The sequence below is a fragment of the Meleagris gallopavo genome, chromosome 30 (assembly GCF_000146605.3).
Source record: "Meleagris gallopavo isolate NT-WF06-2002-E0010 breed Aviagen turkey brand Nicholas breeding stock chromosome 30, Turkey_5.1, whole genome shotgun sequence".
NCBI classification, from domain to species: domain Eukaryota; kingdom Metazoa; phylum Chordata; class Aves; order Galliformes; family Phasianidae; genus Meleagris; species Meleagris gallopavo.
The window spans coordinates 3,550,886-3,565,372 of record NC_015040.2 but is presented as its reverse complement, the minus strand read 5'-3'; the positions used below and the strand labels follow the sequence as shown (position 1 = coordinate 3,565,372).

The 14,487-nt window shown below is 53.9% G+C and overlaps 1 protein-coding gene across 1 annotated transcript in view; it reads right to left on the bottom strand.

The window, feature by feature from the left end:
• The window catches only part of ELL (elongation factor for RNA polymerase II), a 30,997-nt gene continuing 16,510 nt past the window's right edge, over positions 1 to 14,487 (bottom strand). The window contains exons 4-12 of the mRNA XM_031557087.1: positions 14,272 to 14,435; positions 11,734 to 11,987; positions 9,003 to 9,127; positions 6,739 to 6,835; positions 4,104 to 4,605; positions 3,077 to 3,143; positions 2,116 to 2,287; positions 1,356 to 1,400; positions 1 to 756 (exon numbers count right to left, since the gene is read on the bottom strand). Of these exons, the coding sequence (XP_031412947.1) occupies positions 652 to 756; positions 1,356 to 1,400; positions 2,116 to 2,287; positions 3,077 to 3,143; positions 4,104 to 4,605; positions 6,739 to 6,835; positions 9,003 to 9,127; positions 11,734 to 11,987; positions 14,272 to 14,435 (1,531 nt within the window). The 3' untranslated portion in view covers positions 1 to 651. The remainder of the gene's footprint in view (positions 757 to 1,355; positions 1,401 to 2,115; positions 2,288 to 3,076; positions 3,144 to 4,103; positions 4,606 to 6,738; positions 6,836 to 9,002; positions 9,128 to 11,733; positions 11,988 to 14,271; positions 14,436 to 14,487) is intronic.

Sequence of the window (14,487 nt, the reverse complement as noted above, 5' to 3'; positions counted from 1 at the left end):
TTTTTTTGTTTTTTTTAAATACAAAAATAGACCACAGTCTCATCAGCGAGTCATAAAATCGGCCGCCCTCGGTACAAAACTACAAAAGTCAAAGGCGGGCGGTGGGACGCAGCCCCAGCAGTGCCATGGCTGGGCTGGGGGGGGGAGAAGGGGGGACACAGAGCCCCGGGGCGGCCGTCTGTCCGTCCCCACGTGGCCACTGCAATGGGAGCACAGCGCGGGGGCAGCTCTGGGTGCTGGGAGCACACGGCTCACTCAGGAACAGTCGCAGGTGCCACAGGGACCCCAGCAGCACTTGAGCTCCTCACCGTCGGAAGGACCGGCTGTAACCCAGAGGAACCAGAGGCCAGGGGGGTAATTACACTTCATGCCAAACTTTAATCCGTGAAAACTACTGATTTTTAACCTTTGGGAGCTTCGGTTGCTGCAGGCAATTTATTTCCCTTAAGTGTCTTGAAATAAGCAGAGTTCCATTGGTTGCATCCCGGCGTTCAGAGAGGCCAAAAGCAGAGCAGGTCGTGTGCCCACGTCAGCGTCCCAGGTTCTTCAGCCACGGAGAATTGATGCTCATCTCTGACCGGGGCTGAGCCGTACAGAAGGGATGGCAGCACCCACTGCAGCTCTGTGCCCCCGCACGGCGCGTCCCACCGCTCAGAACTGCTGCTGGTCGTACTCTGCTATCAGTTTTTTGATGTGGGCCAGTTTGTTGTGGAGGTATTCGCAGCGGTTCTTCTCTTGGCTGTAGTTGGGATTGGTCTGCAAAGAAAACTGCCGTGAGGGACGCAAAGCCAGCAGAGCTGTGTCTGTGCACAGCTCAGAGGATCCCGAGGGCCCGGCTGCAGAGCGGAGCTGACGGCGCTGGGAAGCTCTTCCCAAAGCTCTGAGCCCCTCGGGGCTGGGAGATCTCAGGGCTCCACGGGCAGATGATGAGCACAGTGTGCACGGCTGCACTTCCACCTCTCCACTTAACCACTGCTCGCAGCGAAGGCTCCACGCTGAGACCCCATCAGCTGGCAGAGCTCAGTGCCTGCCAGGCACAGCGGCGTGGCCCAGACCTGCAGCACCTCGCTGCCCCCCGGCCCCGTGCGATACAAACTGCTCTCTCACTTGCAGGCACTCATTTCATGTATCCGTTCCTTCGCTGAGTGCTCCCCAGCACACACACGGCAGACACAGCTGCCCACAAACCCTCTCTGAACATCGAAGGAACCACTTTTTGCACAAGCTCGAGCTGAACAAAGACGTGCTGATACGCTTTGGAGGCCAGGTTCTGTGCCTGGCAACGCCCTGCACCTTTCAGTCCCTCGGGGCTCCACACCCAGAAGCCTCATTTACGGCCAGAAATTGGCACTCACCTTTTTAATTTTCCGATATTCCTGTAAAATTTGATCGTGGATGGTCTGAAAAGGAAAAGGTAACAGATTGATTTCTAGCCAGTCAGCAGCTCTGCCACCCAAAGCAACACAGGTATCTCTGAGCAAGACCTGCTCCCCCCACCCGCTGCCCACTCCCACCAGTGCCAGCACCCCAGCGCTGCCCCACTGCAGCCCCCAGCCACGAAATCCCGCAGCACACTGACAAAATAATGGACGTTTCCTCTGCAGCTCAGACTCATTTTCCCCCCGAGATACGAAGAATACTTTGGTGAGGAACTGGGAGACTTCTCAAAGAGCAGAAGGATGTTGGAGGGAGCGCTGAGCACAACAGGCACTCGGTAAAATCTGCTCGTTGCACTCAGTGAGATTTCTTTCCTCAGGATAACAGTTACAGGAGCTGAGCAACACAACGTTACTAAGACTGAAGATGGGAGAGAAGCAGCTGACTGTGCCCTACTGCCCTCCCAGCCCCGCTGTGCTCCCATCTGCACACGCTGGGGTTTTTTGGCTGGGATATGGGATAGACTCAGTGCTTCCAGCAGCTTTTGGCTGCAGCCACCGATTGTCTCACGGCGGCCTTCCCCTGTCAGCAAGCGCTGTCACGTGCACCCAGCTGCACAACGAGGGTGCAGAGCTGTTTGAAGAGCAGCCCACGGAGCTGTGTGCACGTTCTGCAGCCACATCTCACAGCACGAACTGCAGCACCCCCACCCCAGCTCCAAGGGCTTCTTTGTTCTACCTTGTATTCCTCAGAGCCCTGCAAGAGCTGCTTCAGCTTGGAGTCCAGCTGGGTGAATCGCCGCGTTATCCGCTCTATCCGTGCGTGCAGGTCTCTGTACTCGTTGTATTCTGCATTGAAGTCGTTCTTGTAACTCTGACGCTGCTCCGAAGAGGAAATGGCTGCGTATTTTCTAGGGGGAGAATAATTTTGTTCATCACTTTACACGTCTTCCATCCACAGAGCGAGCACCGCGGTGCCAAAGCAGGGTGACAGGTTGGAAACCAATGTGGTCTCTGAGGATTTGTGCCACAGCAGCACAGAGACAACAGCCAGGACTGCTGCCCTGACCTCTGTGTGAAATGAGACATGCCTTATCACTGAGAGGCAGGATGCAATGTGGAGGTACTGCCTGGGAGCTGTGGGTGTGGGAGGACACTCAGATAGCACTGCCACAGCGCTTCTAACTCCTGCTGTCCCACAGAACATGGAGTTCTGCATCTGTGCCAGACCTTGGAACAGCAGGAGCACGAAGCTTCCAGCGCTCAGAGGCTCGAAAGGAGCACAAGAGCCACTCAGCTATCGCTGCAAAACGCTCTCAGCACGACTGTGTGGCAAATGTGGGACAGCAAACCACGCTGAACAGACTGAATGCATCTCCACCACCTTCTGAAGGTACCCAGTGTGACCTGGATGCAGCACAGGAGCTCATGTTCAACAGCTGCACCTTCGAGGTACACTGAAAAAAGCCAATTAATGGTGGTCCTTTCATGCCTTGATGATGACTCTAAACCTGACCTCCTGCAGCAAATCCTCTGTGATGGAAAAACCCATCAATACCAAAGGGTTTGTGGCTTCTTCCTCTATTTAATCCCACTCTGTAAAGTTTACCAAGCAACATCTGAGCCCAGCATAAATCACCTTCTGACTTTCAGCTCCCAGTGTGATCCCAAAGCCATCAGTGAGGGACAAAGTGACTTACAATAAATAATCCGGCATGTCCGAAGTCGATGTTGGTACACTGGAGTTATTGCATGTCCCATTTAAACCTGAAAAAGAAGCAAAAGACACAAGAGCTTTCCTGTAGGTGTTCTTCAACTTTAAACCTCCATGCAATTAAGCTGTGAATCCCTGAACCTGCCTGCAATGCGCAGATCTTGATTTCTAAAGGATTTCTGCTTTTGCCTTCAGTTGAGAAGGCGCTGCCACCAACAGCAGCGTCAGCAGGAGCAGCAGCACTGCCTCAGCTTGGTGGAGAAATCCCCAGGGCTTGGAGTGAAGGACTGAGGGGCTGGGAAGGAATGCAGGAAGATGCAGAATGTGAGTGAGGAAGATGGTGGTGGAGAAGGAAGGTTCGCTTTGCCTGTGAGTGCCACCTACTGTCTGCAGACAGGACCCTGAAGGTCCCTGCACTGCCCCAAACAGGGGGAACCTGCCGGATCTGAACAAGAAACGTCAGCAAAAGGGACCAGGAGCTACACTGCTTTGATGGAAAACGCTTCTAACGCATCCCAACAGCAACAGCTGCACTGTTTTGTTACTCCTCAGGGCAGTGGGGGACAGCAGGGAAGCTTCCAGCCTGGACAGGGCAGCCGCACAGCTCTCTAACAGCACTCACCACCTTCTGCATTCAATCTGGTGCCTAACATCTCACGGCAGTTACCAATCAGTACTGTAGCCATCACCAAACACAAGTATGTAATCAAGCAGCGCTGCGTTTCCAGCAGGTCTTGATGTCTGCCTTTCATCCCTGCGCACTAAAAAAGCTTTTCACTTAGCGAGGAGGAACACGACCCGGGCTGAGGTGGGTCTGAGCAGCACCAGAGGCTGAACAGGAAAGACCTGCCAGGCTCTTTGGAGAGGAACAGCACTGCTGATGGCAGGGAGGGCCGCTGATGACACTCCATCAATCGCGCAGTGCCTGGATGTGAAGTGACACAGCAACCTCTTCCCCCAGATGGATTTGGGGCAGAAATGACAGCCAGCACAAGGGGCAGCTGGGCACATACCTGGCGCATCCTGCGGAACACTAACTAAGTCAGCATTTTTTATTACTTCACAGTCCTGCTTCTCCTCTTTGCATTTCTCTTCGCTTTTCTTCTCCTTCCTCTCTTTCTCTTTGTCTTTGTGCTTTTTGGATTTTTTCTTGCTTTTTACATACGAGCTGCAGTTGTGCTTGCTCGTCTGCGCACAGTCTGTGGGCGTCGGGAGGCTCAGCCTGTCGGCCGGCTCCGTGCCCTCGCAGTCTCTGCCGTTGTGGCTCAGGTCGTTGCTGACGTCGGCCAGCGGGTCGTGGGGCCGGGGCAGCTCCGGGAGGCTGGAGCTGGAGCTCACCGACTCCGGCAGCGCCGGCGGCAGCGCGGCAGAGGGGACGGGGACGGGGATGGGGACGTCCTTCCCGTTGGCGTTCAGCTTCCCGTTGAAGGTGGGCTGAGCTCGATGAGCCAGATGTGAAATCCGGGGCTTCTTGTTGGCCAAGGGATCGATGAACTCCAGCGGTTGGGAGCGTTTCTGTGGAGGAAAAAGGAGAAGGAAATCTGAGTGCTGGCAGAGCTCGAGCACCGTGACCGCTAGGTGGGGGTGCGGGGCTGCAGAACAGGGGAGGCTGCAGGAGAACGGGCAGCAGGCACTGCACACAGCCCTGCATGCAGCCCCAGCACTGCACACAGCCCTGCATGCAGCCCCAGCACTGCACACAGCCCTGCATGCAGCCCCAAGTGTCTCCCCGCAGGGCTCTGGCTGTGTTCTGTTGCTCTGCTGGCAGCACAGCCCACACTGTGCCCCCATAACCCTGCTTTATGTGCATCACAGCAAGGCAGCCCGCAGCTCCCAACTCCCCCTTCCTCTTCTCGAAGGGCATTTTCCAGAAGAGGTGAGGAAGCAGCAGTTGTTACGGACTCCCAGCCTAAAGAGGCAGCATCTGTATGAGGCCTGTCATGCAGGCTGATGTGATCTCCTGCAGATAGGGTCTGAGTGGCCCTGTGCAGAGCAAAGCACCAGACCTGGCGATGCTTGCAGGTCCTCCCAGCTCAGGAGACCCAGTGGTTCCAGACCTGAAAATCCCTCTACCCGCAGAGCAGAGGGAGCACACAGGTTTCCCCTCACTGCCCAGCACTGCTCAGAGCCCATGGAAAGTCCACCTCTGCCCAGCGGAAAGCAAGAGATGGTTTGGGCTATTTCTTTTGGCTATTTCATTGCTTTCTTTACTGTCTCAGGCAGGGCTGTTTGCGCATGGAAACTCTGCTCCATCCCAGCAGCACGGCCGGACATGCAGCTGCACTGCACCAGAGCCATCAATTCGCTTCTTTTCCCCCCAGTTACGATTTCTCTTTGCCAGCTGCAGGGTCACGACGACAGCGCTCAGTGACAGATCCTGCTGCTGCCCATCAGGATGACTGTGCTGCAGGAGCTGCAGGAGCTCCAGGGGCGGCAGCAGCAGTCAGACTGGCTCAGCAGCATCACTGCCTGCCCTGCAGCCCTGCCTCCAGCTCCGTTCCAGCAGCCATTACCTCCCAGAGGAGGAGCCATCCCCTCTGCCCACAGCTCTCTGAGCGGCAGGCAGACCCAACAGCAGCCACCCTTACCTTACCCTACAGCCAACAAAGCTACCCAGTCCCACTCCTCTGCTGACTGGGACCATCAGGAGAGCATCCCTTCTCGAAATGGAAGCTGCAGCTGACTAACACCTAGCATCAAAAAGTGACGGCTGTGGTCTGCTGCCCGATGGGCACTGCTGGGAACACCACTAACCTGGGTTCAGTTGCCCCTATTTCCCTTCCCAAGCCAACTCGGAGGGACCATTCTTTGCTCACCAGGAACGTCCCCGCAGCAGAACAAAGTGCATTTGGAATTGAGCACTTGGCAAACAAGTTGCGTGGTTCTTGCTCTCAATGGAGAATTGCTTACCTCTCACTGCCAGAAAGCACATAATTTCCTTACCTGCTAATATTCCCTGCCACTAATCCCCAGTGCGTCTGTCCAGACAAGTAAGCATTACACATTCCATTGGCAGGAGGAGAATAAATACTCAACTTGTCTGGGCTGACCCACAGCAGAGAAGGGAAGGCAGCATTTTGCAGCGTGAGTGAGAACAGCCATGCTCAGAGACAGCAGGGCTCACCAGTGGGGGACACTGCTCCACACACAACCAAGTGCAGCTCCCTCCCAGCTCACGGCCATGGAAACCCAGCTAAAATGTCCTTTCTACAGCTCCGTGCGCTGGCATCTCAGCAAGTCACAGAGCAGACCAACCTGCTCCTGCTCTGTCACGGCAATTAGCTTGCAAAGGTCAAGGTTTTTAATAACTCAGCCGTGTTTGGGAGCTACTTATTACTGCTTCATTCCAGTCAATTATTAGTAATGAGTAAAACACAAGCTCACATTCTCCCTGGAATTCCAAGAGGCATGGAGGCACTTCTAAAAAATCCAGCCCTTAAACTAAAGCTGAGAGCACACCATCAGAGATCTGCTGTCAGGGGAGAAACAGACGCTGAGGAACCCAGGATTAGACTCCAACTTAAGGGAAAAAACCCTGCAAGCAGTGACTGAGCTGCCCATGGGTGGAGGTGTGCAGGAGGTGCAAGCTCAGGCCCTGCAGCAGTGCCCACTCCTGGCTGTGCTGTGTGCTGGGGTGGCTGTGCCTACCTGCGGAGGAGAGCTGGAGCTGGCGGTGTCTTTCGGTGGACTCAGGGAAGGTGCTTCTCCTTGAAACCCACTGCTGTTCTGGGGCTGACAGAGTTTCCTGAAAAACAGAATTTGGGTTCAGACGCCGTGTGTGACGCAGCAGAGGGCAGCACTCGGATCTGCCTGCAGAGCACAGTGCCCTCACATTGCTCTGACTGCTGGGGATGCCCTGACAGCAGCTCCTTTGGGCTCCTGGGTCTTTAAAATGCATTCAAGCCTGCTCTGCTCAAACCTGAACCTCCAGGTGCCTGCAGCCATAGAATGGCCCAGGTTGGAAGGGACCTCAAGGATCACAAAGCTCCAACCCCCCTGCCACCAACCTCCCCATTTAATTCCAGCCCAGGCTGCCCAGGGCCCCAACCAACCTCACCTCAAACACCTCCAGGGATGGACGGGGCATCCACAGCCTCTCTGGGCAGCTGTTCCAGCACCTCACCACCCCCTTCATAAAGAACTTCCCCCCGATATCCAACCTAAACCTTCCTTCCTTCATCTTAAAACCATTTCCCCTCGTCCTGCTGTTATCTACCCTTCCAGAGCAGCCCTGCACTGCTCTGCCCAATCTTAGTTAGAACCATCTCAAAAGGCACAAATCAACCTAGAAAAGCACTGGCAGACTGAAGACAGGATGGGGAGCAGTGCAATTCCACGTACTGCACAGCCTGGCAGCTCTTTGGATGTCTCCTGACCAGATGGAGAAATCCCATCATCTCCCAACATGTTAATTAGGGATTTCCAAGAAGCGAATGAAAGACAGCAGCTCCGCTGTGACAGCAGCAGAACACCTCTCTGCATTGGTGAAAGGGTGGAAAAACGACGTCAGGAGGAGCTGGGTGCAGCTCTCCCCATTTTCAGAGGTGTCCATTACCAGCACAGCTGGAGGCACAGCTCCCTTCTGCCCATGTTTTCCTCCTGCCCGCAGCCCGACGTGTTTTTTCCACTCTGCAGCCTCACTACCTGTGCAGGGCTCTGTTTGTACAGTGCAATGCATCCTTCCCAAGGTCTATTTTTAGGCCCTCGCATAACAGAATGCCACAATTCTAGACAAAAGCAGCAAATACTGCCTTCTGCAGGGAGAAATTTCCTTTTCTGAAAGCCACACAGACTGCATGGCAGTTGAGTTTTCCCACTTTATTATAACTCAACATGGGCACCATTTACATCAGCTCGATTTCTCTTTAGCACACTGGAGTGCAGGATGGTGTGACAAAGTCTCACCTCCAAGCCAGCCGTGCTTTCAAAGCATGGCAACCACTCAAACAGTGCATGCTCTACTTAATTTATTGCACTCTGGGTTCAAGTTCTGCCTCAAAAACAAGTCAGGTGAAGCATCTATCTGCGTGACAAAAGCCAGGTGGGATGAACACATCAAAAATCCAGGGAGGCACACATATAAACACAGATTTGTGCTGGGATCTGGGAGCTGCAGACCCATTCCCTGCTGCCTGCCAGCTGACAGCTTCTGGACTCAGAGGCTTCGCCTGAGGACAAAGCCTTTAGCAAGCGATGGGACAAAGCCATCGCCTGCACACAGCCCCTGGGGCTGGATTCAGGCAGCTCTTGGTCAGCACAGAGCACACCTGATGGGCAGAAGGACAACCACTCGTGTTGTAGGGGATGCTACAGAAGTGCTTTGGTGCTTCTGCAGCCGCATTTGTGCACGTCTCACTGCAGCCATGTCTCACAGGGGATGCGTCTGACGCTAAGAGAATTTCCAACACAGGAAAATGAAGGGAGAAAAACACAGCAAAGCACCCGAAGAACAATGCAGAAATTAAGCAGCACCTCTCCAAACAAAGAGCTCAGGGCTGTCCACAGGAGCAGAGCGCAGGGACACAGAGCTCTGCTGGTTCTCTGCAGCCCTGAGCAAACACAGCACAGGAAGTCATGTACCAGGAGATATGGAAAAAAAGAAAGGAGAGTTTCAATGGAGCTGCTCTGGCCTCACTCCAGCATTTTAAGCCACAGTTAAGCTCTAACAGCAGCAGCTCTTTACCCCATCCAGGTGAGCTTTGAGTTTCGATCACGGCAGCAGGCAGCCTTGGATCTGAAGACTGTGCCCACTTTTGCTACTCTCAAGCTTAACCAACTTCATCTGGAGAATAGACTTAACTCAACATTAAATACGTCAAATGCTCACAGCTCTACTGAGTCTCCCCAGTTTATAGCTACCAACCTGGCCCAGCATTTCAAGCTGCAGATATCACAGAAGAGGGAATAATTACCGGACAAGAATCCTCTTCAGCAGCTGCTGGTCTCCTTCGGAATAGCCAGGCCAGTCCTTCTGCACCTCTTTGTAGACACAGTCTTTCAGTGTGAAAGTGCTGTCCTTGGCACTCAGATTTGCCACCTGCAACAAAAGTAGTTGGCATAAAAGTGTTAGAATTTCAATTTCTCACTTGCTGGAGCAAAAGAGATGTAAAAGACGCAGGCAAAACTCTCAGAACTTAGCGGTTGGAAGGGGCATCAGAACAAGGGGATACCATAAAAACCACTCCCAAATTTTCTAGATTTATTCTGCTTTTCTTTTGCCTTATCAGTGCGATGGAATTGAGTGAGGAACAAGTTGGACCTAAGCAGATTATTCAGCCTGGATGGGCTGGAACAGTCCAGCATCAGTTGGCAGCAGTCCTTGGAAGCCAACCCAGCAGGAAGAGGCAGCTCGCAGCAGCTGAACCAGCACAGGGTGAGGAGAGGAAGGCTGTGGGAGGGAACCCCTCACTGCCATGCCAGCCCAGCAGCAGACAGAGCTCCTTCTGGAGGGGCAGCACAGAGAATCCCCTGCAGGTGGGATGCAGCAGGGAGATCACACTGCAGGTCGGGGGTCCCTCTGTGGAGGAGAGCTTTCCTAAGGACTGCTTTAGGGAGAGAACAGCAAAGCCTGCGATTTCCAGCTTATAACGTGGGGTTTTACGTAAATCATCGTGCCCAAATCCCAGGCTGCAACTTCAGAGCGCTTGCACAAGCAGCTCTGTGACACCTGATCCAACCCCATTGTGCTTCTCTTCCCCGCAGAACTGCATGGTGCCTACGTGGATAGGAAGCGGCGCTGGAACTGGCAGCGTTGTGTTAGAATGGAAACAGCTTGCTGCGAGTTATCCCACTTTCATCAGTCTTTCCACAGCGTGACTGAAAATTTAACCTCTTGTTGCTGGTTGCCTGTCTGAAAAACACGACGACAGCACAAACCAAGGGCTGAACACGCACTGATACTGCTCTGGGTGAGCCAACCCTCTGTGGGAGACTGCAGAGCTCTGAGACCAGAAAGAGAGCAAAGCCCTCCACGTATGCAGAAAGGGGCACTGAGCCCAGTGCTGGTTGGATCAGATCATCTCAGAGGCTTTCCCTTCCCGAGGCTAAGGGCTCTGTGGTTCTGTGACAGAGCAGAGGGCAGCAGCCCACCTCCCAGCCTTCGGCCCAGCACTGGGAGCTGCTCTCACTCAGCTGCTGCAGGACTGCTGCTCTCCGGCTGCACTCAACGGCGGTGCCTGGGAGTTTGTTCACAGCGATGAGATAACCTCAGAAAAGCAGGTGAGGGAGTGGGAAGTTTTAATTAAAAAGATGCTGCTAATCTCGCTTTTCGGCCTTCAGGAAGGTTTTGACCTGATATTAAAAGCAAAAAGCTGGAAAACCAAATAGAGCCAAGCGCTCCTGATAAGCGAAAAATAAAAAGCGCAGCTATCGCTTCACATGGCCAGCACTGCCTTCCCCTTCATTGTCAGCTTTCCAACACCCTGAGCCAACAGGCAAGAAGGCTGGAAATGTGTTTTACACTGAGATAGCCCAGCAAACAAGTCCTGCACAGAAAGCAAAGGCAGGCTGTGCTTGCAGGGCCGTTCTGCAGCTCTGTGCTGCTCTGCACACGGCCGGAGCTGCTGCCTCCCATTCTGCTGTGCTGGGCTCTGCAAGCTCCACCCCACCCCTCTCAAAAATAGAAACCTTCCAAAATGAGGCAAAAAGGCCATCGGGAGGAACACAGAGTCCTGCAAAGGTACGAGAGCACAAAGCCCACACCTAGATGCAGTCAGACACGTTGCCAGGGTGCAGCTCCTCACTCCTTGTTTTTTAGTTGGTCGGTGCCCACTGGTGGCCCCAGCAGTGCTGGGAGGAGGTGAGCCTGCAGGCAATGTGTTACAGCACAGCCAGCACTGAGCCCCACTGGGGCGACCTGCAGCCACAGCCAGGCTCATCAGCACCTGATGAGCATCATCAGGAGATGAGCACCAAAGAAGCGCTGTTAAATGTGCTCGCAGCGTTTGGCAGGGTGTGCAAAAGCATTGTGGAGCTGCTGGCAAATGAAGGGCTGTGGGATTAAAACGTAGGGAAGGAGTGAGCTGTGCCAGCAGGAGCCACTCCCAGCGACCTGCTCTGTGCCCTGGGCAAACCAACCCCTCGTCGGCCGGTGCATCTCAGCTATGGAAAGGAGTAAAATGAAAAAAATCCGACCCGGAAGAGGGCAGCTGCAGCATTTACATAATAGCTGTGGTGTGTCTGGTACTGCCAGAGCAATAAAGGTGTTTACTGCAATTCCTAAAATGGCACCTTCACCATGACTCAAAGCGTTAAGGACTGATTCAGCCAGGAGACAGCTTTCCCACTTGGCATACAAATAATCCGGTTAGCAAGAAGCTGCACGATCTGCACACCTAACCAGGGGCAGTGCTGAGCAGGAAAAGCACAGAGCAACACAAAGCTCAGCACGGAGGGACGCATCCTTCCTTCCCATCTATGTATTGACACGCACTGCTGCGTGGCTGCGTTAATAGAGAGACGTGGAGTAGATTTATAGGTTATAACAATTCCCACCCCCCACTGCCAACCAAAAGGGTGCCCCCTAAGCAACTGAGCTGTTGAGCTGAGGTTGCACAGCACACATTCACACCCATGCAGAATTCACTGCCCTCCTGAGAAGACGTTTCTCTTCGCCTAAGGAGACACCTCCATCTGAGTACAAACCTGCTGCAGAAGGTTGTCCAGCAAATCCTTGTCCTGCTGAGAAAGTCCATCCTTCTGCAATCTGAGAATAAGTTCAGGTTTCTTGTAAGGCTTTAGTGCCAGTAAGTGCACAACCCTATCTTTGAAGGGTCTCTGGGAAATGGCGCTATTGCCTCTCTTTATTGCACTGGCAAGGTTGACTGGCGTTGGGCGCTTCCTGGAGGGAACAGCATCGGAAGCTCCTGGCGCAGGCTTACGTACCTGAACCTTTTTGCCTAAAATGAGAGGAGAACAGTGAACTGCAGCAGTCGCCTCGCAAAGGCCGGCGGTTTGTCAACACGAAGTTCATCACAAAGTGCCCCGAGATGACAACGAAGGACACGCAGCCCATCAGCTCAGCACCAGCGAGCGGTGCCCTGAGAGCTGCACCGTTTGGGACAAACTCACAGCCAGCAAACAGCAGCACCAGGCTCCAGAGACCGGAGCGTTCCTGGCCACGAGCTCACATAAAGCTCTCTTTGTCTGCCAGCTTTGCATTTATCCCAATTGTGAGTACCCCCGTGGTTAATCCGACCACTTTTCCCTCCCCAGGAGGAGGAAAGTTTGGCATTATTATGTAGAGGAGTCGAAATGTGGAGTGGAAGGAGCAGAGCCGGTCAGCGCGGCTCCCTGCTGCTGAGCTCAGCAGAAGCGCGGCTCCAGCAGATGTTTCTGCTTTAGAACAATAGGAACCTTATGGGGCCAGGTCCACCTCCTCTCTGCCGCACGGCCACGTGAATGGGGTCTAACGCTGACACATTTCCCTATTCATTAGTGCTGACTGTTCCCATGCAAGAACTCTGCTACTCGGCAGCTCTGCCTCCGGCCGCGTTTCGCAGCAGCCCAGCTCAGCTCCATCCCAGATGCAGCTCTTGCTTTCTTACAGCATGATACAAGAATTCATTTTTCCCATTCCTATTGAAAAACCAACTTGAACCGGAACCCTCACAGGTCCCACAGCACTGACCAGAGCACGTAACTCAGAGAATGCCCCTGTTGTGAACACAGAACAGGTCACAGGGCCAGGCTCCCGCCACCAACGGCAGAAAGAGCAAAGCAAAACAAATGCAAGGGTTCCAAGGTCACAAAAGTGGGGATGCAGTAAGAGCACTTTGGTTCAGGAAAGTGACCTTCATTGGGACAAACAACGTCCAGCATTTATCGCAGCGAGCTGGGAGCTTTATCTCCGCGTGGCAACGCCGCACTGCTAGGAAGCAATGCTTTCAACTGAGTCACCTGGAGGTGCTGGTGACTGTCTGCACTGTTTGTTTTACTGACATGCAGATTGCATAACCGAGTCCCCATTTCCTGGCTCGCTGTTACGCTGATGCAGAGAAGTCCAACCCAGCAGCAGTGGGGCTGTGCTGGAGGAGGGGGAAGCTCTGCTCCCACGTCAAACATCCCAGCACAGCGGTCAGCGGGGCCTCGCCGCCAGCTGTGGGCTATGGGAACATTTGCAAGCTTTCTACAGCTCCCCTCGCTCCTGCCAGGTTGTGAACAGCAAAAACATATTGTGACATCTCCACTTGGGGTTGCAGCCAGCACGGGCAGCAATGGGGGGAGAACAAACCGAGGCCAGAGCTCTGCGTCACGCACAACACTCGCGTGTGTATGGATGCACTCAGTGCATATAAGCAAACCCCCTCCAGACATCTGCCTGCACACACACCCATCCAAGCATCAGTTCACACCCACGCTGCCCTCCTGCTCTCCCTGCTGCCCCGTTTTGATGTTTCAGGTAAACTGCCCCACTTTCCAGCTGTCATTTTTTAAGGCAAGCTGGGCTGCGTCCCTCTGGGAAGCAATCTGCTCTGAGAATCTTCTGAGCCCGACTTCAGCCACTTACTGTAACGTCCTCAGATATAAGCTAAACAAAACAGTCCTCTCGTCTACAGGAAATCAATGCATTTCCTTCCTGATTACTATCTTATTTCTCAGTTTTGAGCACTTGGCGGATAAAACAATGAGTCAGGGTCAGCTCTGTTTGCTGCAACGCACCATTCTCAGCACAGACATCCCCTGCAAAGGGGCAGGCTGCAGATCCCGTGGGCCTGGAGGAGCTGGGCTCTGCTCAAGGCTGACCACACAGACCTGACTTTGTGGCCAGGCTGAGGTTAAGCAGGGAGCAATTCCCATCAGTCTCCGCAGGCTCCTTCTGGAGCTTACTGATAACTCACCACACTTTAATTCCCTCTGTAGGGATTTCTCCCTTTGCTGGCACCAGAAGGTGGTTCCTAATTGGGCCTCCTGGCTGATGACCACAGTAGCACTGCTCCCCGCATCACTGCTTGGTGACAGAGCCACACCGGGGTGACCGCAGAGCCAAGCAGGTTCGAGTGGAGATGGAAACCATCAAGAAGTCACAGTGCGAGGAGACCAACACTGTCATTCACCAGACACCCCTAAGGCACCACCAGGTGTTGGTGGAAGACATTCACAGCTCAGTCACCGGCAGCAAAGCGAACAGGAGCACAACCTCAGGGGCAGCGAGGACAGCCCCCACATCGAGGTGCTGCTTACCCACATATCTGCCTCCAGGCTTAATGACAATGGCACTGCGGCTGCGCGTCTCCTCCTCTGCCTGCGCCATGCTCTGCCGTGCCTTCTGGTACGAGTCGTCCGTGGCACACACAGTGATCTTATCCTGTATGCTCCCCAGGCAATCCAGGTGGATGTTGCCATTGCTGCAAAAGAAAAGCAGTGCAGAGGATGCTCCCACGGCCGCAGACAGCCGAA